Source organism: Crocodylus siamensis, chromosome 4 (genome assembly GCF_052110815.1).
Source record: "Crocodylus siamensis isolate JL-2025a chromosome 4, ASM5211081v1, whole genome shotgun sequence".
NCBI classification, from domain to species: Eukaryota; Metazoa; Chordata; order Crocodylia; family Crocodylidae; genus Crocodylus; species Crocodylus siamensis.
The window spans coordinates 152997023-153024289 of record NC_143398.1 but is presented as its reverse complement, the minus strand read 5'-3'; the positions used below and the strand labels follow the sequence as shown (position 1 = coordinate 153024289).

Genomic DNA, 27267 nt, shown 5'->3' with positions numbered 1-27267 from the left:
TGTATTTTAGCCCCTCAGCCCCCCGTCCCCGGCGCAAGGACACTGAGGCACGAGGCCCGTACTCCAGCGAGGAACCAACCCCTCGGCCGCTCCCGTGACCCGCTCATCTCCCCCGCACAGGAGAGCAGCGCCACACTTCAGCACAGCCCGGGCCCCGATGCAGACACAGCCCCTGGGGCTGGACACGGCTCCAGGCCGAGAGCAGAGGAAGCGATGCCCGGCGCGGGGCGGCACTGGGGTACGGTTATGTGGTGCCTGGGGCCGAGGCGCTGCACGGGAGGCCCGGGCGGACCGGTGGCCCCGCGCGCAGAGGGAGAGCAGCAGCAGCCCCCCCGGGTGAAGGCGGGTGACAGCGGTGCTGGGGGCCGGCAGCACAGCCAGCAGCACCGCCCCGCCTTGCGTCACCACGCCTTACGCCGCTTCCAGCCCGAGTGACGTATTGCCCCGCCCCCTGGTGTCACCCCGGGGGCTACAGGCTCCTCCCCCGCCGGCCCCGCCCCTGGCCCCGCCCAACGTCCCACTTCCGGCAGGCAGGGGAAGAGCTACTCGTCGCTTCCTGTCTCCCTTCACGTGCGTCACTAGCAGGCGCCGGCCCACCCAGGCGGCCTCCTTCCCCCTCCCCTCAGGGCGCGCTCCGGTGACGCCATTCTCCCGGCGCCCGCGGGGCTGAGGCGCGTCGGTGTTATGCGCCTTCCGGGGCGGGGCCGCGCATCAGCCACCGAGGGAGGTGCCGGTGAGTGCGCGGGGCCGCGGCGGGGCCGGGGCCCCTCCCCCACCGGGCCCGGGGGCGCAGCGGGCGGGGCGGGCGCTGCCCTACCAAGGTCGCGCAGGTGGCCCTGCCCCACCCAGCCCCCGTGCCCCTGGCGCGCCCGTTGGCGGGCGGAGGGGCGGGAACTCTCACGGCCCCTGAGGGGTCACGTGCTGCCAGCGGGGAGGAGGGGCGGGGCTGTCTCTCCCGGGGCAGTCCCGGCCCGCCCCCCCGTGTTGGCTGGCACTGCTACATCTGCCCACTGTGGGCTGCCCTGGAGAGAAAGGGGCCGCGATACCGCGGGTCCGGCGCCTCCCCGTCTGGTCCCCAGAGGGCTCCAGCGCTGGCGTGAACCAGCCCGGCTCTCTCCTTCTTCCCCCTCCCAGCCCCAAGCCCTGGTGTCGCAGTGAGTGAGGAGCCGAGACATGGAGCCCCTGGGCGCAACCATCATTGAAGGTATTGGGGACGAGGTGATGGTAGTAGCCAGTGTGTTGGTGGTCGTCCTGGCACTGGTCACGGCTTGGCTTTCCACCTACGTGGCAGATGGCAGTAGCCAGCTTCTGGGAAGTATCGTTGCCCCGGGAGACTCCTCAGTGATCCGGCTCAGCCCCGTCGAACGGTACGTGGGGGCATCGGGTACTGCTGAGCCTGCTGACCCCCAGGGCCCCACTGAGAGCACGGAGGAGAAAGCCGAAGAGGAAGGAGAAGCTGCTTCTAATGTGCCAGTGGTTGAGCAGGGAGGCAGCAGCAGCTCCTCTGACCCCAGCCTCGACCACCTGCTAAACATACAAGGCTTGCCTAAGAGGACATCACCTGTCCAGTCCGGCGCCCAGGAGTGCATAGGCCAAGATAGCCAAGGAACTTCTTCAGGGAGGCACGCTGCGGAAGAGAGTGAACCATGCCCCGGGCTCATCAAAGTGCGCCTCAAGTTCCTCAACGACACAGAGGAGGTGGCTGTAGTGAGGCCAGAGGACACCGTGGGCATTCTCAAGAGGTAAGGCCCAGGGAGAGCCTATGAGAGGAGGAGCCCACTTCAGACTGAAGCATGCAGATGGTCACTTCCTACCTGTCTGTACAGCAACCTGCAGTGGAGCCACTAGGGCCTGCTGCCTTTTAAGCCTGTATTAATGTAATACTTTTGTAGCAGTTTGAGTGATGCGCTTCCTGGTTGTGAGGGTTTGCATCTAACAGTGGCCCTCAACCTTTTAGAGCAGTGGGCTGGGTGCTCGCAGCCCACTGCTTGCAGCACTGCAGGTCACCACCTTGCTCTGGTAGGGGAGGGAGGTGGCTGCCAACGTTAGAGGGGGGGAGGGAGAGAGCGTACCTAGGGTAAGCTGCCCCTGCCATAGGGGAGGGGAAAGAGAAAGGCCAGAGAAAGCTGCAGAAAGGGATCAGCACAACACAGGGCAAAGAAGGATGCACGCTGAGCTGAGCTGCTTGCGGCTGACTCCTCATGCTGTTGGCTGGATTTAGTTAGTTTGGCTGTATCTGGCCCGTGGGTCAGATTGAGCATCACCGGTCTGAAACTGTCAGAGTGCTACAAGTGTACAGAGCTCACTACAGTAAGAGGTTATTACCCATGTCCCCTCACCATGCCTGTTTCCCAGTCTGGAAAAAAGGGAAGGGGCTTGCTCAATGTCTCAGCAAGCCACCAGCAGAGGCAGGTATAAAACCTAGGTGTCCTGAATACTGCCTAAAACACAAGGAATAATATGGTGCAGATCACTGATGCCCAATCCTGGTTGGCACTGTTAAATGATCTCTTTTAATGTAGTGGGGACCAACTGTTTTAGCAGGCATGCAACAAATTAGTAGCGGTGTACCAATAGAGATTTTGGGGGCTGATACTGGTAGCTGATTTTTTAAGGAGGCATATTGGCTGATGCCGATCCGATTTCTGAGGCAGCTTCATCCAGCTGGTAAGTCTGTTGTGACAGAAGGTGGGGGGGAGCAGATCAGTGCTGTCCCTGGTGAGGGAGGGAGTGGGGCTGGGGTGAGTGCTGCCTGGGCAGAGCATGGGATGGAGCCATGGCTCAACTGGGGAGTGTGGGGAGGGGAGGCCCTGTAGGGCTACGACTACATTTTGGGGTGGCTGCAGCACCCACCAATAGCCTTCCTCCCAGTGCCACCGCTGGCTGCCCCGAGGGTAGCATAGCCCAGCCCCCCCACAGCCAGAAAGAGCCCAGTGTGGCTTGCAGCCTGCCCTGTCCCACCCCACGCAGATCTGGGGGGCACATGCCTCCCCCCACCCCCCATGCCCTTCTGGGGTGCACACAGTGGCGGGAGTCGCTCCCCCACAATGAGCTGCGGCTCCATCCCCTGCCCTGCCCTGACTGGGCAGTGCCTGCGCCAGCCCCCAGCCCCACTCCCCCCCTTGCCGCAGGGGGTGTTGATCTGCACCCCCACCCCACCTCTTCCCTCCCCCTTCCGATCCACCACAACAGACCTACCAGCTGTATGCAGCATTCCATGCTGCTGGACTGTGCTTGTTGCTTGCGTGCTGCGCTGCGCACACGCATGAGCATTTATCAGCCAAATTATTGGCCACATTAGACCGATTTCTGATATAGTCAATTTTCTTTATATCGGTGCTGACCCGATATCAATCTGATGTATTGGTGCACCTCTACAAATTAGCCCTGCATTTTGCCCAGTCTCCCCCATGCTGCCTGTCCCCAGTCCGCTGGGGGTCTGCCTGTGCCGGTTTTGGCACTCATGTCACAGGTTGGCCACCCGTGCTCTAATATACACAACTGAGTGGCTACAGGACTTTGTGGGTTGAAGTCCCTGTTATCTTCAGTGCCAGCTGAGACAGGCAGAGCATGTAACTTCCCTTCTCCAGATGCTTTGGCTTCTCATAGGAAGTGGCTGATACTGTTTTGTAGGAGAGGAGCATTATAGGAAAGTAGGGCTGGAAAGGACCTCACAAGTTCATCTAGTCTAGCTGCCTCCTTACAGCAGGATCATCCCAGCCAGGTGTGTGTCCAGCCTGTCTTTAAATGTTTCCAAGGATGGAGATTCCACAGCTTCCCGAAGTAGCCTGTTCCAATGCCTGACCATCTTCAGAGTCTGAAAATTCCCCCCTAATCACCAGCCTAAATTTCCTCTCCTGAAGCTTGTTATCAGATACCCCTCCAGTCTTCTTTTCTCCAAGCTAAACAACCCCAGTTCTTTAAGTCTTTCCTTGTAAGTCTGGTCTCCCACAACCCTGATCGCATTTGTTGCCTTGTGCTGTTCTCTTTCCAAAACTGCCCACATCTGTCTTGAAGTATGGGGCCCAAAACTGGACGTGGTACAGCAGGTGAGGTTTCATCATCCATGGTGAATAGAGCAGAAGAATCATTTCCCTTTATTTGCAAGAGACATTCCTATAAATACAATCCAGGCTGCTGTTGGCTATTTTTTTGCAACAGGGGCACACTGTTAGCTCATTCAGCTTATGGTCCACTATAACCCCCAGGTCTTTCTCTGCAGAACTGAAGGCTGGCCAGTCATTCCCCATTTTGCCTCTGTGCACATGGTTGTTGTCCCAAGTGCAAGACTTTACTTGTCCTTGTTGAATCTCATCTGAGAAGGATGTAGACTGCCCCTTGTGAGTGGTCACATTTAGACCCTTTCAGTAATGTGTGTCCTCTGCAGCACAGGCTGCATGGTTAAAGCAGGGTAAGCAGGCACCTCTGGCCTCTGCCCAGCCTGTCTCCACTGCAGTGATGGCCTTGTGTCCCAAGCATCTCTGACCCCCTGCCTTTTTCTCTCTCTCTCTCTCTCCCTCCTCAAAAAGTAAATATTTTCCAGGCCAAGAGAATCAGATGAAGTTTATTTACCAGGGCCAGTTACTCCAGGACCAGGCACGGACCCTCCGCTCCCTCAATATCGTGGACAACTGTGTCATCCACTGCCACCTCTCACAAACCACTGCCTCCACCCTCCCCGATGCAGCAGGCACCCCACCAGAGACTGGAGGCATCACCGTGAATGTCGGCAACCTGATGATACCAATCTTTGTGGTGATGCTGGCCGTGATCTGGTACTTCCGCATCAATTACCGTCAGTTCTTCACAGCCCCAGCCACAGTCTCTTTGGTTGGGGTGACTGTGTTCTTCAGCTTCCTGGTGTTTGGGATGTACGGACGATAAGCAGGGGCAACTTCACCTTGTCCAGTTGTCCCTTTAACTGGAACCCAGCACTTGTTTTATAGCTTCCATTTTAAATGCACCATGACAAATGGTGCAATGGAAACTGGTAGCCAGGAGCCAGAGAAACCATGTGCCCTTCTGGAGGACACAGCCTGTGCCCATGCACAGTGGAAGAGAGGCCTCTGGTTGGTTTCCTCATCTTGCTGCTGCTTCATGAGACTTGTCCCCTCTGTGGAACGGGACAGCTGTGCCAGGTGCTGCTTCCACTCTGGCTTGCTTAGTTTTACCATGAGACTAATCACTTCCTAGCCAAAGGCCTCCCCTGCTAAGGCAATGCAGCCGTTCCTCTCAGGCAGAGGGGAGGGTGGAAACTGAACTTCCTGTTCCCCTCAGCACATGCATTCTGAGTGAGCCTCAGCTGTATGAAGGAGTCCTGCAAAGAGCTGCATCCCAGCTTGGCAGATTGCATTTGGTTGAGGCCTGTTGCTTCCCTCTAGTACACAGGCCTTGGTAGAACCCAGCTACTCTAGGTTTGCATGCTCAGGCTTGTGCTAGTGGGCTGTAGACCATGCTCCCCTCAGTGCAGCATATAGAGCAGACACAGAATGCTCTGCACAGAAGGGACCCTGTCTGGTGCCTCTCTCCTGTCAATTCCTGCCTTCTTCTCCCATGCCAAGATTAGGTAGTTCTTGCTCACCCAGTACCATAGTGCAGGTCTGAAGTGCTGGCAGGTTCCTACTGCTGCTGACATGTAGCAGCTCTCTACTTCCCAGCCTTCACTTGCTATTCACTATGCCCAGTGCTCCTGCTTCTCAAGACCAAACTGACTGTCTGGCACCTTATCAAGCAGAGAAGAGACTTTTTAAAAGGACTTTCTTTCTTTTTTTAAAAATAAATAAAAGGTTGCAACTTATGCTGAGGTCTTTTGGGCTCTGCCCAGTAGAGCTGGTCTCTTTGTGCTTAAGACCATTTGGTGACACACATTTTAACTTTTGTAGCCTGTTTCCTATGAACACATTGAAAGACAAGGCTGGATTGGACCTCGTTTAAAAAAGGAGTCATGAATGTGTGGGGAAGTGATGTGGTTTGTCTGATGTTCCTGCTGTGTTTGAGCCACTTGATGTTCCATCTCTAGTAGGGAAGGGGATAGAAGGCACTGCTGTTGAAAGCAGCAGCTCCTTCCCTTTAGAGGGGTAGAGTGCTTATACCAACATGGCTTGTTCCATTTCTGTAAGTAGATTAAGCAATGCTGTTATAAACCAGCTTTACACCTACCTCCATTCCTTATACAGTATGGTCAATAGTCCTTCCAAGACTGAAAGCTTCTGCGACCAAAACCACAGCATTGGCTTCAGCCCCAAGCCATTGCCCTACCCTCTACTTCCTTTCTGCTCAGAAGGGTAGATGCCCTCTGTTATAGATGATGTCATTAAAAGAGGCTCAGATACCAAGTCAAGATGCATTTTTATTTACAGGGGCAGCCACAATCCACTAATGGGCATACACAGCTCTTACAAAGTTGGAACTACCTGTACAGAATGGATTACATATGCAAAAATAAACATTTCAAGACCACGCAATACAGTACTTACCCCACCTTCCCCATGTGAGCACTGCCTGCGCCAGAGCCTCCTGTGGCCACACTGACACGCACACAGGGAAGTCACATGGGGCAGCTTTTACATTATTACACATTAAAACCCTCTGGAGAGTGGTATCATGATAGGATGCAGGGTTTCAAGTGAAGCAGGCCTACCTTTAAAATAAGAGGAACATGGAGCCTGTGATTAGAAAACAAAACAGCCTTGAGGATTTTCTCCAAAGCTGCACCGAAAACAAATGTGTCTCTGCCTCTCGGAGCCACACAGTAGCAACAGGTGGGGTAGTTCAGCTAGTGCCATCTTGTATTTTTTAGCTCCCAGACCTGGCTTGGCAAGTTCTCTTATCCCTCTATGCTTAGGGATTGAAGCACTGTAGGCCCCTGACTGGCCACTGCTTGGTAGTGGTGGATGGATCTTGCTTAGAACTAGTTGAGCTAGCTTGCTCCTTGAAGGACTGTAGTCCCATTGACAATCCAGCCATTCTGGAGGTTGTGTGAATAAATTCAGGAGGAAGTTGGACCTCCACCTCAACTCATTCTCTTCCTAGGTAACAAGCAGTTTAAGCTTAGAGGAAAAAGATCTCTCTGCCCTGTTTCCAGACAACACTGCTCATAAATATATTTTTAAGCAGACAAGGTTCCTTCAGTCTGATCACTGCCACCTCCAACAAATCTGATCTAGATCTAATCAGCATGCAAGACCAAGCCAGACCTAGGTCCTTGCAATTAAAGTTGCTGCTTCTCTCAACAAGCCTAGACGCCATGTTCCCAGTCTCAGCATCCTATAAAACATCTATGCAACAGGAGAGACATAGGCATTTAGCCAGGAAGCCAAGCCACATTCAGGGGTTTTCCCATGGTCAAGCACTAAGGCTGGCTGGCGCTTTGCTCAGCTCCTTTGGGAACAGCAGGAATGGAGGGAGGCTGCAGCTGCACTCTTCAGGCTTGCTGGAAAGATAACAGAGAAGCATGGTTGAGCTAAAGCAGACAGTTGTACACCAAGGGTAGCTGCACAGGCTTATTTAGGAGGGGGCAAAGCAGAAAGTGAGCCATGTTATGAGCTGAGGGCAATGCAGAAGTACAAGTTGCTCCCCAGCTCCAGGGGACCAGGGCAGAGGAAGAGCATTACTAGTGCTGTCAAAGCAGCCTGGGTGAACATAAGCACAGCCTCCTGCTGGCGCTCAGCAGTCTTCTCACCAGCTAGCAGCAGTCAGAAAGTTCATGTACAATTCAAGAGCACCATGATTCCTAACCTAAATTAAAAACCCAACTTGCACCCCTGACCCCCAAAGGCCAGTGTCAGCCAGTGCTGCCACCTCCCCACAAGAACCACAGCTTCCCCCTTCCTGCTCATTCCCTATGGCATGGCTGTAAGCAGCACTCCTCCCTCCCCACTTCCTGCTTCCAGGCCTCAACCAGCTCTTCCTATGGGTGCTGACTGCATGCACTGGCCATCCAATGAGGCTGTAGGCTCTCTCTCTGGCCAGCTGGGGATCAGGTCATGCTTGCCTGCCACTCCCTGAGGTTTATAGACCATTTTAGGGTTCTAGCTATTACTGCCTCACTGCAATCAGTTTGCCAGTCCCTCTCACTGGCTGCTGGGAATTGCTACCACTAACAACTGAGCAGCACCTGCTTTGAGAATGAGCTGGGGAGAGCCCAGGATTTCTATAAGGCCACATGGGAGAAGCAGGAGCCAGGCTCCTCCTCCTTCCCCAGCTCCGCTTGCTGCAGTGGCAGGCAGCTCTGGGCCAGGAAAAAGCCTGGAAGGTGCATGAATACTGTAGCCACAGCAGGCAGAGCACCCAACTAGATCCAAGGCACCACCCTGTGCCAATCACACATTTCCCATCAGAGCTGGCTCCTTCCACCCCAAAAGGAGCACCCTGGCCTTGCTCTTTGTGGTCTGGATACAGCTGGCTGAGCTCGCTCAGCATGATCCAAGCAGCCTACTTGGTATGTTGGACAAGGGAGCAGCCCCCTATTCCTCCTGGGCCCCAATGCACTGCTGACAAAATCCAGCTGTCCCATCTTGCCAAGACCCTTGGCAACCAAAAGCCACTTTACAGAGGAGTAAACCTGTGCATGTTGCAAGATGGGGCCAGTGGGGGGGGGAGGGGGGGCAGAACCATATTCTACCTTGTTAGCATTGTGTAAAATGATGGCAAACGAGTTAGCAAGATACAAACCAGGTCTTTAGAGGGACAGAGGGAATTCTGGGATTGCAGGCACAGAATTGTGGGAGCAGAGCTAAAACAACTGGACCACTGCACTTCCTTATCACCAACACCCCAAGTCTCAGAAACCAAATTGCTTTGGCTACCCCCACTCAGGTACCACATCACCATGTGGTAGAAAGAGCAAGGAGGGAAGAGATAGAAAGATAGATGGGAGTCTGGGATGGGGTTCCCCACGGATTAGCTCTGGGAAGGAGGGGACATGCACAGGTGGGAACTCAAAGTGGAGGAAGAGCTCCAGGAAAAGCAACCACTTGGCATCTGGCATATGGCAACCAGTGCCCCCCTGGGGGAGATAAGCAGCAAAACAGAGCCCAGGGGATGAGGTCAGATCTGCCAGACACATGGGGAGTTGAGGCAGCTCTGAGTACCAGCTTGGCCCAAGTGTCCCAGGCAGGGGAATGGGCCTACCCCCAAAAAAGCAGAGGCTGGCTGAAGAACACCGGGGGGGCGGGGGGGGATGGAATGTGTGTGCTAGTTCAGGCCAGCCCAAGCTACTTGACCCAAGAGGTGTTTGCTCAACCCTCCCAGGAGCCTGGGGATATGCTCTTGAAGTGCCCCATAGTGAAACACCTCTCCTCTACAGCAAACCATAAGGCAGAAGCCTCTCACCCTGCCAGGATTGTCCACTATTCCCCTGTGGATCCCAGGGGCCCTGAGCTTGCTGGTGGGGAGGAGAGTATGGGTAGATAGCAGCTTCCCTACCCCACCTCTGAGCACCTGAGCAGGACCTCTGGAATCTCAGAGCCACACGCAAGGGCAGGCAGTACCTACTACCATCCTGAAGGATGCTTGCAGCAAGCATCACAACCCCCCACTCCCTCACACACACCAGTCCTCCAGAATAGGGCACCATGGACCAGATGCCTTGGCCAGTGGGCGCACCAGGAGGCAGTGGGCAGCCAGCCAGCCCAGGGAATTCTGCACCCAGCGGTACCAGAACAAGCCCACAGCAGGTTCATAGAGAAAGCAGCAGCACCAGCAGGTACCACGATGGGAGCCACAATGGGAGCTGCAGGAAGGGGTGGTGCTGGACACAGGTAAGCCAGCCACATCTTATTGCAGCCCCCAGCCTGCACTCTCAGCAAGATGGAAGAGAATGGGCAAGCCCTCAGAGCCAACACCCAGACTCCCCAAGGATGGCATCCCCCCCTCCCAGCTGGAGGGAGGGAGGGCTGAGGGGGGTCAGCCCTGGGGTCTAATCCAGGGGCCTGCCTCCCCACATCCTGGCCCTTTCAGCAAGGGCAGGCACAAGGCTGTCCAGCAGGGCCTGCCCCAGCCTCTGCATCCATGCCTTGGTCTGACGGTTGCGGCATCATCCACTCACCCCGTTCCCTGATGAACGGTTTCTAGTGTTGCTTAGCAGCAGACGCCACCTTACAGTCATGATTGGACAGCCAGTAAAATCACAGAATAAATAGAGGTGCAAGGGGGTGGTGGGGGGCACTCCAGCCTGGCTTCCCCCCACTCTCCCCACAGGCAGCAAAGTTCTCCAGCTCCACAGTGCTTCCTCTTAGGCTGCCAGGGCAGTCCAGCTCCCAGTGCTGCCCCCTACAGATAGGGCAGGGTGACAGCATGCTCCAGTAACTGGCAAGTGTGCAAGTGGGGGTACAAGGTGCCTGCCTGGATCCCCCCAGGGCACGACCAGAGTCCAGACGATCGGGGGTGAGGAGGGAAGGCAGGTCAGGCCTTGTAGGTGCCATGGCAGCTGCTGCCCCCGCAGCCCCTCAGTTGATATCATCATAGATGCTGGGCGTGGGGGGTGCAGGTGGCTTAGGCTTCTTCTTCTTGCTGGAGCTTATCCCCGGCGTACCACCCACTAGGCTCATGTGCGGCTTCTTCTTTTTGGTCTTGCGGGACTCCGAGTTGTTCGTGCCTGGGCCATGGGAAAACAGGGCACATCAGCGAGACCTGCAGGCCCAGCTGCCCAGAGTGGACCCCAGAGCAGCAAAGGGGAGGAAGCACATCCATACTAGCAAACCCAGGTCAGAGGTGGGAATCTGGGCCTGCTAGAGCTCCCTACAGAGCCATCCAGTCCCCCGACCACAGCTACCACCCTCTGCCCCCACAAAGGGGTTTGGTGCAGTCTCCTTGGTGGGAAGTCTTTGGCCCCCTCTGGAGGGCAACCAGGGGAAGAGAGTGAGGGGCACTATTGCCCAACCCTTGCCCAGGGCACCATGGGACTGGGAATCCCCACTGCCAGTTCCTCAGTGGACTTTGCCCCTTGAACTCAAATAGCACAGAACAGGTCCCACTCGCCCCTCCTCACTCATTAGCACACCCTCCCTCTTCCTCCCCCAACAAACCCACCCACCCGCTGGCACTTACTGGCTTTGGATGAAGCTGAGTCCGAGGGCGAGATGTCAGAGGAGCCATCCCACTGCAGCCGGCTCATGATGGCCTGGCTCTCCGCCACCTCAAAGCTGTCATTCTCCACGCTGCCCTCTGCCTCTGGGAGTGGGCTGGGAAGGAGCACATGGGATGTGAGTTATGGAGGCTGCATACAACACCCTCCCCGCCGATAATCACAGGCAGACATGTGGTCTCTGACCTTGATCCAGACAGGGTGAAAGGAACAGGGGACCCTTGAGGAACCAAGGTCATAATCAAGTGGTGCAGCAATATCTCAGGTCACAAACCTGTGCTGCCCTTCAGCTTCTGCCACTAAGGGGAGGTTAGTCCAAGGTGGGAGCATAACGGAGGAGGCAACCTAAGCCTGTTCTGGCCTTTCACTGGTATCAGAAGCAGGGGGTGCTCTGGCTCAGAGCTCTTTCCAGAGATCTCTCTGCTGCCTGTGCCTGTGCACCTCCTGCAGAAGCAGTGCTGCAGGGAGAGGCCTCCAGCACCACAAGGCCTCAGGGTGACTGCAGTCATGGGCTGGGGCAGTATCCACAGAGCTGCACAGCTTCCTCCCCTCCCTTGAGCTCTGGCTTCCTGCTCCCTGGATCCCCACTCCTAAAGTCCTACTCGTCTCATCCCTGCTCTCCCTGATCCCCATTCACCCTCCTCAGACAATGTGGTGTCAGGCAAATCCATGTTCTGTGGTTTTCCCCTGTATTGCTAGATCTGGCACTGAACACTGACTGGTCTGCTTAGGGCACCAGGGAGCAGCTGCACCCTGCCTTTCACAGTGGGGAGCCAGCCAGCCCTCAGTAAGGTCCATGCTACAGCACACCCACTGGACCCCAGAGCATGCCAGGCCCAGAGGCACCGGGCAAGAGCTTCTGCCTCCCGAGTGGACACTGCTCAGCTGCTCACACTTACGCAGAGGATCCCAGGAGGTAGACCCTGACTGACCTCCGCTGCTCATCCGTGTGCTGGGGGCAACGCAGGGACCTGCATGGAGTGAACACAGCATTTCAGATCCCTGGAGTGCACGGCAGGCTTTGCATCTCCTCTGCACCTTCCACCGCCTAGTCCCCCCAACCCAGCACCATAAAGCCTGTGCCCCACAACTCCCCCCAGCTGACAGAGCATTGGGTAGTGGCATTTCCCTATTTGAAAGAAGGCAGCCAGACAGTGGGGACAGTGCCTGGGGCACACAGGAGGTAGCCCTAGGCTGTTGCTCGCCTGTCCTGGCCTGGCCCAGCCCAACCTGCCCAGTCCAGGGAGCTCTCACCTGGTGCACATCTTCTTGGTGTGTTCAGAGATGACCCCACATTGCTAAGGAGAGAGCAGATGAGGCAAATGAGCACAAGAATGTGCCAACACACCCATGCAGGGGTAGGTAGAGGCTGTGCCCACATCATGGGAGGGTTCCCACCCTGCTACCATGGGTCTTGTTACCCGGCATAGGGCCACAGGGGCCCTCGGTTGGATTTAGCACAGCACTATGAAAAACAGGCTCACAGGGGCAAACAGGAAGCTCTTTTACAGCACAGCTGTATACAGCACAGATAGGGGTCCAGGCCAGCTAGCTGCTACAGCATTTAAGCTCCCGAGCCCTTCAGGATGGCTAGAAAGCTCCTGCCCATGACCTGACAGTGCCATCTACTCAGGCTGCAGTACAGCAGAGCAGCTTCTATGTGAAGCCAACTGGTTTGCAGCTGCTAGGAAAGGTCAGGGGTATTAGAAGCAGGAAGCAGCACCAGGAGCTAGGACTGAGAGCAAGAGACTGAGGAATAGCAGAGACGCCCTCTCCCCCTGCACCCCCAAGCAGGCCTCCAAGCAGCTGCCTTGGCGGCTACCAATTTTCTAGATGCTTGCTAGCAGGAGGTCAATGGACAAGGCAAGAATCTCAACCATCAGATTCCAGAAAGGGCCCTCCTGGCTTACCATGTCCAGCTGCTGCTGTCGAAGCAGCAGCTCAGAGCACCCCCTCCACAAACTGACAGGCCTCCATCCTAAAGGTCATCAAGTTAACCTGCTACACAGCTTTGACCAGGAGGCTGCAAAAAATACCTTCCTGCATCGCTGGTTACAAAGCTGCCAACTGCACAGCTAAAGCTAGCCACAGCCACATCACCCAATACCTTCTGCCACCCCCGCCCCTTCAGTTTATCCAGCTGGTGTCCCTGTGTGTGCTTATGGACAGGGCTTAGAGCCCTCCACTTTCATCCTGCTAAGCCAAGCCAGCCCAGCTCTTCTCACCTCTCCTAGCTGTGTCCTGCTCAGCACTTGAACCAGCTAGAGCTCATCTCCTCTGAACCTGGGGGACTAGAACTGCACACACAGGATACTCTCACTAGCACCATGTGTAACAGCACTAAAATTTCCCACCTCTGCTGGAAATGCCTATCATGATACATCTGTAGGTCCAAATCTAGCTTTTTCACGGCTGCACCACATAAGCACCTCACAGTCACCTCGTGACCAATTAGTGCACCTGGGTTCTCCTCCCACCCTACCCCAGGGGCTCCCAGTTCAGACCAGGAGTGGAACACAACCACCCCATGCAGGACCCTGCATTCTGCACTGCTCAGCTTCACCCACTCCCATCCTTATAGTCCTCTGGTCCTTCCCATGCAATATTCTGATCATCCTGTTCATGGTCAATGCCTCCCAGCTTGGCACTATGAGCTTGCTTCCACTTCTCACACCTTGTCCCTAGAGGAGCTTCGCTGGTGATCTCCGTCCAGTCTCACCCTTCCCCCTCTATCACCACTGGATACCCAGATGCCCAAGAGCCAGTGCTTACCTCCTACTGTGCTTACCCCCTACTCTTCTTCTACACCAGTGACTTCCCACATGCTCTGCACCAGGTGCTGTACTGAAGGGAGAACCCTGGTAAGAAGGTCTTGGGGAAGGGGTGCTAGACTTTCCATTAAGCACCAGCCTTACACACTGCTTGGGGTCACTTATACCCTGGTACAGGGGGCAGCCACATTTTGCTGTCCTGGGCCAGAGTTTGCAAATCAGCCCCCTGTTGTAGATTACAAATCTGCATCCCTGGTCCATCTGCTTGTGCTTCCCTTGCAACAAGGTATGAGACAGTGGCAGGGAAGGCCACTGAGGCGGACACTGCAGAGGGTATGGGTGCATCAGTGCCCAATTCCTCATGCCACTCTGAGCCAGGTTGGACTTTCCCAGGCTAGATTTAACTTCTTTGTGGATCATATCTGGCCTGCAAGCTATAGGTTGCTGAACTCTGCCCTAGTAGGTATCACTCACTGCCCCTCTAAGAAGCATCCCTTCACCTGAGGTCCCACAGCTGCAGTCCCTACTGACTACCAGCCTCAGTCTAGCTGGCATATTGCTCCCAGAAAGGCACTCTAGTGTAGTCCCAGCTCCAATACTGGCCACTTACACAGCAGTGTGCAGATAGGCTAAGAGGACATGGAGGGAAAAAACACCTAATGACCAGGCTAAGCAAGTCAGCATCCAAGCCAGAAAGAACCAAGGAGTCCTGGTCCCCAGCCCCAGGAACAAAGCATGATTTTCCCTTCCTGTACTAGCAAGGTGCAGGAGATACAATTCCTCTCCCCCACTAGCAGGGCCCTGCCCCAAGCAGGCACTCACTGTGGTAAGCAGGGTGCGTAGCTCCTCAGGGCCCAGCGTCTCGTAGCTGATTCCAGAGGAGTTGCTGTACTGCAGGGAAACAGGAGGGCGGCATTAGGGCTGGGGGTGGGCTGCAGGGTGGCAGGCCTAAGCTATTTCCAAAGTGGGGTGGGCAGGGGGATGATTACAGTTCTATTGCAGTGGCCAGCCTTGGTCAGCCCCCCACCACCCCCAGCACACATTCACTGAGGAGGCATCCCCTGCCGCAGAGCTCCCAGCTGAAAAAGAAAGAACAGAGAGTAACTGGTCCAAGGTCATGCCGCACATCAGTGGCAGAGGCAGGGAGCGACACCAGGCAGTGTCTTACCCCTTGACCCCAAGCTGTCCCTGACACAGGCCTGGTCACACTTACCTTGAACGGATCTGAGTTTGCACCAAGCTCCCCTGAAAGAGAGGATAGGTAGGTGTTATGTTGGGCACCAGAAGCCTCTCCTAGCCTCTCCTGCAGAGCAGCTGCTTCTAGTACAGCCCTGTACCTGGGCACAGCCCTGTACCTGGGCACAGCCTCTGCCCCAGAGCCCTGTGAAGGCAGCAGGGCAAGGCACTGGGAAACTCCTTACCCTTTTTCCTTTATAAGAGGATTCAGTTGGCAGCTGTTGGGAGTCCCCTGACCTGGGATGAGCTGGGAATGCCTCAGCACTGCCAACAGTCTATGATTGCACCCTCCCATTGCAACCCTGTCAGCCACAGCTCCAAGCCTTGCCCAAAGGGAGCCCCAAAGCCTGGGGACCAGTAGGGGCAGGGTAAAACACACGGTGGGAGAGGATCCAGTGCCAGGGTGCTAGAGCTCTGAGGTGCCAGGTAGTAGCTCACCTCCTCCAAGAACTAAGGACCAGAAACTGGGCAACAAGAAAGCTGGAGGGGCAGGAGGGCTAGCCATGCCATATTCAACTGCCTGCTGGCTCCCTGCAGCTCTTCCCTGGAGCATCTGTGCAGGATAAAGAAGTCCCTGGGGCCAGAGATTGCTGCATACATGCTCTCCCCAGTGCTGCAAGCCTGGGGCTGCTGCTGGGTTGGGTAGCAACCTGGGTAAAGCCCAGAGGCAATGCCGCCCCCACCAGGCCTGTCTTATAGCAAGGAGGAAGCTCCACTCTGGTAAAGGGATACCCAGCTTCCCCTGGATTCATAGCTCCGCCCTATCCCAGGCTGCCCCAACCCTTCAGTGGGACCATGTCCCCTCACCACTGACCGTTTTTGTGTTTCAAGGACTTGGATCGCCGGGGCGAGTTGGGATTCTGGAACGAGACAGACGAACACGCTCAGAAAGGGTATCCTTCCCTCCCCTGCACCAGCCCAGGACTGGAGCGGCCAATGAGCAGCAGGGGGACCTCCTACGCTCAGTCTAATATTGCTTCTGGGGGAAGCAAGGGCCACACTGCGGGTACCACCCTGAGTGCTGTAACTTCACCCATCATGTTCACCTCCACACTGGCTGCGTGAGGGAACATGCTGGCACTAGAGACCAGCACAGACAAGGAGCAGAAGCTAGTAAGGCCTAGGACACCCACTAGCAGGCACATGCTTCCCTGCCCCTACAGAACTGTCATGGTCTCCACCCTCTCCGCCAGCTAGGGGAATGAGGGCTGGGAACCCAGCAGCCTCCAGGACCCTTCTCTCTACCTTTTCTCCATGTGATCTCCATCCTCAACCCCTGCCAACAGATCAGATGTAGCCAGGGGGTCTCTCAGAATCACTGATCTCAATGTGCTGCCCCTGGGAAGGCCCTATGGAGACACCCCACTGGGCACCACAGCAGCAAGCTCCAGGGTAGGATGCATGTAACATCCTGCTCCTCAATCCACAGTCACTGGTGGGGTCACAGGGCAGACAGGTCTCTGCCAGCAGAGGGGAAGCCTGCTCCTGGCAGCCTACTGCAAGGGACCCTCTGTAGGGGCATGTATATCCAAGCAGGTCCCCAGTGTAGCCCTGGCTTTCCCTGCCACAATGCCAGGCTGCTCAGATACTGGACCCTAGAGCATGGCATTTTGTCTGGACTATTGAGTAACTGGTGTCCTGTAGCACCGCAACACCCACGGCTGCCCCTCACCCCAACATTCCTCACTCCCTGCAGCAGCGATCATGCAGCCCTTACCTTATCGGATTTTCTCTTCTTTGCTAAGGAGAGAGGGGAAGGAATCGTATTAGCCTCAAGAGCAGTGCCAAAAGGTCCAAGCCCACCCCCAAGCTGGGTGGCCCCTAGGAAGGGTGCTGCAGGGAGAGGAGTCACTGCCATGGTGCTACAAGGCTCAGGCCATGCATGGTGACTAGGGAGGTTATAGCCCCCAAGAATGAGTGGAAACCAGGGCTGGGCCAGACACTCCCAGATGCCTTGGTTTAACCCTCTGGCTGCCATTATTCTCCGAGTGGCTCAGGGGTATTGGGCAGCTCCAAGCCATGGACTCTCCTTCTAGGTATTGCCAGCTTCTACAGTGCCCAGTGTTGAGCAAGGCCCAATGGTTGAGCTGGATGCTCAAGCATCACAGCCCCTCTCTGCTGGTTGCTAGGGACAGACTGCAGAGCCTGGGGTCGGGGTGGGGAGGACACAGATGATTCCCTGGCATGTCTCCTTAGCCATTCCCAGACTTCTGTGGCAATGCAGGACAGGCTAGAGGTTAGGACAGTGAGACATTCATCTCTGCCCGGGGCATTCATCTCTGCCCGGGGCCTGCCCAGATACCTCAGGCCCTTTCCGGAAAGGCTGAACTGCACCACTCCTCTGAACACTGCAGACACAGGCAGGGTCCAGCCAGGCTCACAGAAAGTTTGCCAGGCCTAAGCTCTGTCCCCTCCCACATGTCCTGATCAAAACCAAAGGACTGTGCATCGTGGCCCAGAAGACACCTACAAGACCTCCATATTCCAATTGTCACTATGGGGGTGAGGGATGGAGGTGGGGAGGGGTCTGGCCTTATCCATGTGAAGACAGTTCCACCGAAGGATCCCCACCATCCCTGCCACCCATCCACCCCAGGGCTGAAAATGGGCAGGCACCTTCTCCCCCTACCTTTCTTCTCAGATCCATAGGACCAGTCGTTATCATTAATGTCATCATTGTCCTCCTGGTCGCTCTCCGACTTGTTCATGTTGTTGCTGCTGGCTATCCTGTGGGGAGCAGGCACCCGGCTGCTCATGGCACCATATGGGGGGGTGAGTGTCTCCCCTGCACCTGCCCTTGTATACACCCTCCCCTCCCTCCCCCAAGGCGTGAAACCACCCACCTGCCCCACAAGGACAGACAGACAAACCACTACAAGACAGAGGGCTCACATGAGGCAAGTATCCTGCTTTAGGTGGGCTATAGGCAGGCATGGGTCTCCTCCTCCCAGCCTCAGGGAGGGAGGCCCAAAGTACCACAACTGCCCACCTACAGCAGAGAAGACAATGCTTAAACAAGTGTGAAGATGTTAACAGCAACTAGGGAAATGGGATGCAGGAAGGACTTGAGACACCTTGGTTCTGTTCTAGACTCTGAGGAGGGCAAACTCATGGGCAGAGGCGGGACTGGCAGTCACAACCCCTCCATCCTGTTCCCAATGGTGGGAGGAGAGTGTAGTCCAGCAAGTGAACACAGGGAGAGAATTAGGATGCCTGGGTTCCTGTCCCAGTGGAGAGAAGAGCATGCCTGAATTGGGACTCTGGGTTTTACACCCAGGTCTGTCACAGAACAGCTGTACCCTTGGCTATGAGCCTCAGAGTTGATTTGAATAAATAAACAAAAGGATTTTTAAACCCAAATTGGATTTTTGATCCTATAGATATCTAATCTTATACATGACAATAGTATATTATATACAGATCTAAATGAACACATAAATGAATAAAATCAGCAGTAGCTTTGATTTGGCTTAAATTATAATGGATGAATTCCCCTTTTAAAAATAAACCCTTTTAAAAATTAAATCTGAATGGAAAGCAAGCTATACAAGGCCCACTTATGTTGATGATGTTAGTGGTGATCTCTTCAAAAATTTAAAAGAAAACCTCTTTCTGTAGGGTCCAGGCAGCTTTCCCCAGACCTCTGTTACAGGCTGCCTACCTAGTGACTGTGATCAGCGTGCTAAACACAGATTAACTAAAAATCAATACAGTTCAAAGAGCTTTGCTAGGGGGAAGGGGAGGGAGAAAGAGAATGGGGGTTGGGAAAGGGTGGTGTGTTTGCAGTGGGCTTTGTGCCCCAGGGCTGGGTGAGTCCCATGACCTGGCTGCCAGCCTAAGGCAATGGAGAGTGCCCCGCCCCCCAGGCACCCACCTCCTGTTAGCGATCCTGCTGCTGTTGCGGCCCATGCCCAGGCACTTCTCCAGGTGGGGGGCAAAACGGGAGGCAGCGATGCTACGGCTGCAGTTGGGGCACACACACTCCTTATTCTTCCACTGGTTGTACACCTGGCCGAAGATGTCAACACCAGGCTGGTCCACAATTTCTGGGGAGGGAGGAACAAGCATTATGCCTCCACTGGCACCATGGAGCAAAAGCAGGTCGGTGTGGGAGACCAAAAGCTCCTGCAATCACACTCTAGATCTCATACTTGGCACCGAGAGGCTCTACAACAGTGGTAGGCAATTATTTTGGGTGGAGGGCCGCTTACTGAGTTTTGGCAAGCCATCGAGGGCCGCATGACAGGCAGCCAGGGGCAGATAAATATTAACTTTCTAAATATGTTTAGGGGCCCTGCAGGCCAGATAGAATGGTCTGGTGGGCCACATCTGGCCCACAGGCTGCATTTTGCCCACCCCTGCTCTACAAGACCCCAGGCCGCAGCTGCCAGGTGTCACATGGGATCAGAGTGAGATGCTGGAAAGGTGCTCTAAGTCCCATGGGCAGCCCCTTCCCAGAGCAGGTTTGCTTTCTCAGCCCAGCAGGGTTGCCAGATACACTTGGGATCAGAGAATCCCCACCCTGTCTCCAACCACATACAACCAACTCTCTGCCACTTTCTTCAAGAGCAAAGTCAGGGACCTAAAACAGGAGCTGAGCAAACAGCACCACTTCTACTCCCTGCTCTTCCACCCACTTGCTGCAGAACCCGTGCATGTCCCATCTCCTTCCTGGGCCTTTGCTTCCAGCCTCAGCAGCCCAGACAGATGGCTGAGAGGGAGACTGTAAGACCTTCTGCAAGGACATGCAGCACCCAGCATGCCATTGGATACTGTAGAGAAATCCAGCCCTTTAAGGAAATTGCAACTCAGCTACACCTTTACCAAGCTTCACCCACTCCTCAGATGAAGGGATGAGCACAGGTGTCACTGTGTGCAATGGGGGCGCACAAACAAAAGGCAAGGTTGCGGAAGGATGGTGCTGAGAAACCATTATCAAACATTAGTCAGGGTTGGGGCATGCTGGTCTGACACTGCAGTGATAATCGCAACTCCCGGAAAGAGGAAGGTGAGAGCGTTCAGGCAATGCAAAGTTCAAGGGAAGGAACCAAGGCAGAAGCAAGTTGCAGAGCCAGGTAAAGCAATTGCCTCTGTTCAGGCAGGGCCTCCCCTGCAATCCAAACAGGCGGCAGCAGTGGTGAGGCCGAGTCAATGCCAGAAGTGGCCACAGGGCCACATAGTGTTGGAACAGTGTCAGCAATCATGAGACCAAGATGCAGAAGGAACAGAAAGTGCTGAGTAAAGGGCAAGTTTGTGCAGAGTCACTCTCCCTGGCTACAATGAAAAGCAATTCTCCTCCCACCCTAATAGGCTCTGTCACAGAGCCGATCCCCAAGCAGCCCAGCCTGCAGCCCCAGACAGACATCCACAGTCCTGCCCCTGGATGGCCAGGATGCGTTTTTCAGCCCCAGCATGCCCATAATGGCTTTCAACCAGCCATGCCCGTGCCCTTCCTGTTTCAGCCTCTTTCCTTCCTGCCTAAAGGGTCCAATTCAGTAGATGAGGCTTTCCCTCAGACTATAGGTGCTTACAGCTGTTTCTGTTTCTTGAACTGCAAATGGACAAACCATGGGCACAGGCCCTCAGACTTGGCTGCAAGGTCCAAATAATGCTTTATATCCCTCACTAGGAGTTAAGTGTGGGATAGGACCTCTGGGACCATCAAGCCCAGGCCCTGTGCTCACAGGTGATCCTTAACTCAAGGAATCCTCACTATCACCACTTCATCCCCACCCTCCACACTCCTACCAGGCACAACACCCAAAACACTACTGCCACCCTCCAACATGGCACAGGCAAGAGCCAGGGAGACGGGAGCATTTGTCAATGGCCACCACTGCAGCAACAGAGAAGGAACTGGTTAACAAATGCTTAAAAGACCCCAGACAAAAGGACCCTACCGTACACTACAGAGGAAGGCAAAACACCCCGAACCCCACCCCCTCACCACCCACATGCTGAGTCCATGCTGATCTGACCTGAGGAAAACATCCCCCTCCTGACTCAAATGTGGCCATTGCTCTGAACCAGAGCAGAAGAGCAAGGCCCTTGGTTTCCCAAGTGTGTGCAGGAACACCAGCAGCCCATGCCCCCTCCAGGCAAGGAAGTCTCATGGACATAGGTCAGCACTTCTCAGAGAGACTTCACTCCCACTGGAGCTGCAGAGCAAGAGCCAATGTGAATGGGAATTAAAGCCCCTCGTGCATCACTGCAACAGACCACTTTTAGAAGGCGACTCCCCCAAGCCTAGTTTGACTGCATGAACTTCCTGCTGCTGCAAGAAAGCCCAAAAATCTCTTGCTGCCCCAGCTGCATCATTGCCTAACAGGGCCGCCATGCAAAAAGCACCAGGGTAGGACATGAGCTGGCATCTCTGCACTCTGACGAACAGCCATGTTTGGCATCCCTGCAGATCACTATGCGTCTCAAACTGAAAGGGGGGACCCAGCCTCAGCCACAAACCACTCACAAGGGTGAGAGCGATGCTCTGAAAACCGCTGCTTTCTAGAAACCTGCTTAAGCAGAGAACCTTTTGCCAAAGATTTAAACTTCACATAGCTCCAAAATAACACTGCTGATTCCCCCAAGGCCTGGTGGGGCCATACATATGTTATGCACTGGTGTAACCTGAGCACTGAGGAACTATAGGAAGCAGGCAAAATTGGTCTCATCAGTCCAGGTACCAGCATACAGTGATGCTGCTTAGAAATGGGGGTGGAAGTGCCTTGTGTTGGGACAGCTAGTTGGCTTCCCAACCTGGAACAAGCTAAGCTGGTACACAAGGCACCTGGATGCCAGCCCACGCAAGGGGCAGCTGCCACTGCAACTGCACAGCAGTGGTACCTTTGTGCCTGGGGCGGTCTCCCAGGCTGGGTCTACATGCCAGCTCTCTGCCAGGGCAGACAGGCGCAAGGAGGGGGCTCCCTGATAGCTGCTTCACGGATATGCAGCCCTCTAACAGCAAACTGCCCAGTGGTCAATACAGCTGCCTGACTTGTGAGGAGCCACTGGCACAGGGCATGGCTCTGCTACACCAGCTTCCCCCAGATTACTTGCACCAATGCAATGCATCCAGCAGAGACCTGACCTCCAGGCCCCCTGAGGAGAAACACCAAGAGTAAAACCCCACGCACCAAAGTAAGCCCTTCTGGTGCAGGATGGAGGGAACAAGGCCAGGTTACACTGCACCCAGCTGACCTGGCCCCTGGCAGGCAGGATGCTGTCACAACGGCCATCTGGATGAGAACAGGGTCAAGTCCCTGTAGACCAGCCACTCACTGGCCTCTTGGTCAAGGTGGCTTCCTTGCTGCCCTGGGCAGCACTAGTCTGGCCAAACCTCCCTGCAATTTCTTTCACATTGATCTCTGCAGGAGAACGACAAAACCTTCCTCCAGATCTGTCTTAAGAGCTTTTCAGGAAGGACCAAGCCAGGCCATCAGGAAGGAACTCAAAACACAGGATTATCTGCTTTCTTCAGACAACTTTCAGGTACAGCTCTGCTGCTTTAGGTCCAACAGGAAACTCACCAAAGTCCTTCATGCTGTCAGGGTCTGTGTCGTCCAGGAAAAAGTAGCCACACTTGACTGCCCGGTGCACCTCGAAACACAGCCCCAGACAGGCGTCTTCCACCAGGTCCGTGTAAATGTCATGAGCAATGGCCTGGAGCACAAGAAAACCCCAATGCCAGTGAAGAGGGGCAAGGCTACCCCCATTCCAGCACCCAGAGTGCCAGCACATCAACAAGATCAGAAATCCCTTTCCACCAGCAGGGACCTGCTCTGGGAGGGGCCAACCTGCAGCACCTTGCGGGAGAGGTGGGGGAAAAATAAGATTGTGGTTCTTTTGAGGCCATTCCATTCTTATCAGGATGATGCTCAGAATAGCAAATGCCCCTGCAGGGCCTTAACTGATTCTCAGCAACCATCACTCCACAGTGGGTGTGATGAGGTGATTAAAGGCAATTCCTGGCAGTGGAGTTTGCTGCAGAGCAGCAAAGGGTTTGTTCTCAGGCTGCCACCCACTGCTCTAAGCATCTTTTAAAAAGCAGTAAACATGCCCCATTTAGCAGAGATCCAGCCTTGCCACCTCATGGCACTAGGTATCTTCTATGCAAGGTGTCTCAGAATCCTGCAAGTTGGCCAAAAATGCCCCATTGCAGGAGCACCACCCTAACACAGCTTAGTGTGACATCATGTTTGTACCAGGATAAGAAGGGAGAGCTGCTCACAGCAGGCAGTTACTACAATGCTCCACCACTAAGTGGCAAAGACAAAAGTCAGTCTGGCGTTAGCAAGCAGCTGAACAAATGCTGATAGACAGTATCTAACCCAGCGTGACTTACTGCACTGGAGCTTTACTCCCAATTCTTTCAGGGGTAATTCTGCTCTAGATGGGGTGAAATTACGCTGGTATAGGAATCATCATAAGATTGCTGTCATCTATCCACAACTTCTTCCCCACACCAGTGTAAACATGTCTGCCATCCGGGCTCTGCTGTGATGATATCCTTGGCCCTTTCCCATTCCTGTCCCAGAAGACTTCACAGCACCTACTAGTGGCTATGCAGGACAGAAGACACAGGCTACACAGGTAATGCATGTGCCTTGGTCCCATGGATACAGACTACATTCACATCCAGCTGCAGCAGGGAAACAGCCTTCCGCCAAGATAACCCACAGTACAGGGAGGGTCATCCTGCTTCCCCTGTGCTTTATCTCCATCCCAGACCTTTTCCTGTCGAGGGCAAAGCAGGCAGATGAAGCTTGCCCTGGGACAGACCAGAGCACCTGCATTGCCCCACAGCCTTCTCCACCAACAGGAGTCAGCTCAGCATGACCAAAGAAAGGTAGAGGGCTACCTACATGAGCTTACCATCCCAGCTGTGTGCCCCTTCCCTGTTAGCCTCACCCCTCCAGCTCTCCCCAGACCTATTTTAGCTGCTGCCCAAGTGAGAATGTGAGCCCATGCTCAGGCCAGCCATCCCAGGGCAGGGGGAAGCCAGCTACTGCAGCCTGGAGGAGGAATCCCTCATTCCCCATGCACTTATGTACCCCCACAGGACAGTTCAAAGCCAGGCGACTTGCTCAACTATTGATATTTCCCATGGACCAGCCCAGGACCACACAGGCAGCTACAGGACCCAAGGAGCCATGCCAGCCACCAGATCTCATCACCAACACTACCAGACACCCTCAAGTGCTCTCACTGAGCATCATACCCCATGTCCCCTTGCAGGGGCAGCAAAGGGACCTTGGATGGTACCACAGGGGTGCACCCTCAGGGCTTCCACAACACTTCCTGGCAGGCATGGAGAGAACAATCATCTGCCGCTCACTTGGCATGCCCCAGATGGGATCCGTGAATCCCACCAGGCCTCTTCCATCCCCACAAAGATGCCATGCACACAGAGCTGCTGTAATGCAACTGAACTGTGGGGATGGGCCCTGCCAGGGAAAGGCTATAGGCAGCCACATGGCTGAAGCCCAAGCTGGACTAGAAGCAGCTGACTCGGGGGTGGCGGCAATATTTGAACAGAGTGGAGCTGTGGTGGGGAATGGGGAAAGATTCTCCCAAGGAAGCTGCCTTGAAGCCTGGTCCCAGCCTGTGCAGGCCACTCACCTCCAGTTTGCTGTTATCCAGGCCAGACAAAGACATTTCCTCCATTTTCATTTGCAAACACTAGTGGAGAAAACACTCCGAATGCACATAGCACAGGCCAGGCTGGGATCCTGCTGCAACAAGAAACAGGTTAGCACTGCACTCACTTCAGACACTCGTATGAGCTCCCACTACCTGCTAGGTCAGGCCATCAGTGCACCCCACCCTCCCAGGGAAGGCAGCACGATGCCACAACACCCCCAGAGCCATGCTGCATGTCACAGGGACCAAGGATCCATGACACAGCTCCATGCAGCTCACACAAAGCTCTTTATCTCCAGTGCCAATACCAGCCACTAGGGCACCAATTGTGCTGAACCCAAGGGTGCACAACCCCCCCTAGAGCAGAGATGAGGCTGCTGCCTCTTCCCACAGCAGGTCATCTATCATCAGGGGTCACTAGGCAGGGTCAGCTCACATGCTAGAGCCTGGAGGTGGCAGAAGAGTGATGAAGTCATAGTCTGTGATCCTGAGGTTGTTCTGCCTGGAAGCCACAGGCACGGGGAGTGTTTGTCAAATGGCTCCTTGGTCCCCAGAAGGGCCCCTTCTGCACAAGAGCTGCTAGGATGACCCCACAGAACAGATCTTCTCTGTGGAAGCCCTGCCCCCACCCTCACCCCATTAACGGGCATGGGAATCAGAACCAGGCCAGACAGAGCCAGGAGCTGAACCTACCCCTGCCCCCACTGCCAAAAATTGTCCCTCCTCCCTGCTGCCTGCAACACTGCCTTGCCTGCCCAATCCTTCTAGGCATTAGTGAGCAAAGTGTCTGCAAATAAAAACTGGTGGAGATGGGGGAACACAAAGCCCCGTCAGCTTCAGCCAAGTCCAGCACTCCCTAAACAGCACAGAATTTGTACGTGCCAACCTCTAACAGTGAACATCCAACTCCACTTCTGCTCTGCAAAAATCCTTCTCTCAGGCAGAAAAAGCAGCAGTCATGGCAGAGCACAGGGTAGTCCATGGAACCCCCTAGTGCAGGGCACAAAGATCTGCAGAGGCCCTGAAACACAGGGAGCCACTGGGGCATGCACAGAGCTCCAGAGATACTTCAAGGGGTTAGTTTTTCCACGCTCTGTATGGCCTTGGCCTAGGCGGAGAAGGCAGATAGCATGGCCTACTGATAACAGAGACTTAGGACACCTGGGTTCCCCTCTGAGCTGTCCCTGACCTGTTGTGTGACCATTGCCAAGTTGCTGCCCCTCTCTGGCCCTGTCTCCCCTCCAACCTCCTGGCTTCACTGACAGTCAGAGGGGCTGTATAAAGATCTTTCACCCTCCCCCTGCCATGAGAGCAATCCCTACCATCACGGGCACAGCTGTACTAACACCTGCTGCAGGGGAAGTGAAAGCAAGTCTTAAACCTCTCCTGTCAGCACATGCTGCATCTACACTAAGGCTCTGTTGACATGACCAGCATGGCTGAGGCTCCATAGGACAGAAGATCCCCTTGTCTGGTCAGCTGAGACCACAGGCTCCTCAGCACAGGGAATGTCTGTCTCATGGGATGTGCTGCATCTCACAGGGTAGGGCCCATGTCTTGGTGGGGGTCTCTATCACCATCGCAGACTCCTGTTACAGATGGACACCAATAGCAGGCACCCGCCTCAGCATGACACCTGTGCCAGCTGCCTGGGGGTGCCCAGCTCCAGGCTGGAGGCACCCAGCTGCAGGAGCCATAGCATTTCATCCCCCAGAAACTGGGCCTGTCCCTCAGGCCAGCTTGCCATGGTAAACAAGGCCTCTCCCAGGCCAGCAGAGGCCCTGCCTAGAAAGCAGCCTCCTTGCCTTGGCAGCCAGGGGGACAGGGAGCAGCAGCCAAGTCCTGGCACCTGGGCACAGCAGGCGCCGGGGACCGCCAGGGCCGAGGCAGGCTTCACACCAGGATGGGGCCAGCGCTGGGAAAACGGGGTCTGCTGAGGCCAAACAGTGGCCCAAAGACGCCTGGTAGGGGCTATGCTGCCCTCCGCTAGCCAGACCAGCAGAGCCGGGCCAGGCCGTCGGGGGCTGCTTCGGGCTGCACTGCCCCGCCCCGAGTGCGGCCGAGCCAAGCCGGGCCGGGCCGGGCCGGGCCAGCGCGAAGGGGGGAACCGGGGCCAGGTCTCAGCTCGTGGCGACGGAGCTCCCCCTGCAGCCTCCAGCCACCGCCAGGCACGGGGCCGCTGCGGCGCTGCCGGGGCGGGCCCCCGCCGCGCCAGCCAGGGAGGAAACGCCGCGGCTTCCTGCCCCGGCCCGGCCCGAGCGGCAGGGGCAGGGCCCTGCGCGCATTGTTCCCGCAGCCCCGCCCGCGCGGTGACTCACCCCGGCCGTGCCGTGCTGTGCGGTGCTGCCGGCGGCCGCTCAGTGCCGGCCGCCCCGGCGGCGCCCGCCCGGCTCCCGCCGCCCCATGCCCGGCCCGGCCCGGCGGGCGGCGGCCGAGCACGCCCCGCCCCGCTCCCTCCGCCCGGGCCGCGGCGGCTGCAGAACTGGCAGCCGGGGCAGCGGGGCGAGAAGCGCAGCCTACCCCGCTGGGCGCGGG

At 55.7% G+C, this 27267-nt stretch overlaps 2 protein-coding genes across 6 annotated transcripts; one reads left to right on the top strand and one right to left on the bottom strand.

Annotated features, from left to right (window-relative positions):
• The first annotated feature begins 568 nt into the window (after window positions 1-568).
• On the top strand, window positions 569-8615 carry TMUB2 (transmembrane and ubiquitin like domain containing 2). Of its 3 annotated transcripts, none has more exons than XM_090044236.1 (3): window positions 569-733; window positions 1135-1742; window positions 6360-8615. In XM_090044236.1, the coding sequence occupies exons 2-3, from the start codon at window positions 1174-1176 to the stop codon at window positions 6529-6531; spliced, it is 741 nt and encodes a 246-aa protein (XP_089900362.1). In that variant the 5' UTR covers window positions 569-733; window positions 1135-1173; the 3' UTR covers window positions 6532-8615. The 3 variants fall into 3 exon arrangements, with proteins under 3 accessions (XP_089900362.1, XP_089900360.1, XP_089900361.1); XM_090044234.1 differs by lacking the exon at window positions 6360-8615 and adding an exon at window positions 4530-5803 and having other exon boundaries at window positions 571-733; XM_090044235.1 differs by lacking the exons at window positions 569-733; window positions 6360-8615 and adding an exon at window positions 4530-5803 and having other exon boundaries at window positions 742-1742.
• ATXN7L3 (ataxin 7 like 3) lies at window positions 6975-27267 on the bottom strand. 3 transcript variants are annotated; one of them, XM_090044232.1, is made up of 13 exons: window positions 27051-27267; window positions 24712-24824; window positions 22620-22752; window positions 18968-19139; window positions 17723-17841; window positions 16811-16833; window positions 15908-15953; window positions 15071-15102; window positions 14680-14748; window positions 12341-12384; window positions 11986-12057; window positions 11050-11183; window positions 6975-10597 (listed from the first exon to the last, which is right to left on the bottom strand). In XM_090044232.1, the coding sequence occupies exons 2-13, from the start codon at window positions 24760-24762 to the stop codon at window positions 10449-10451; spliced, it is 1044 nt and encodes a 347-aa protein (XP_089900358.1). In that variant the 5' UTR covers window positions 24763-24824; window positions 27051-27267; the 3' UTR covers window positions 6975-10448. The 3 variants fall into 3 exon arrangements, with proteins under 3 accessions (XP_089900358.1, XP_089900357.1, XP_089900359.1); XM_090044231.1 differs by having other exon boundaries at window positions 24712-24821; window positions 27051-27266; XM_090044233.1 differs by having other exon boundaries at window positions 17723-17820; window positions 24712-24821; window positions 27051-27263.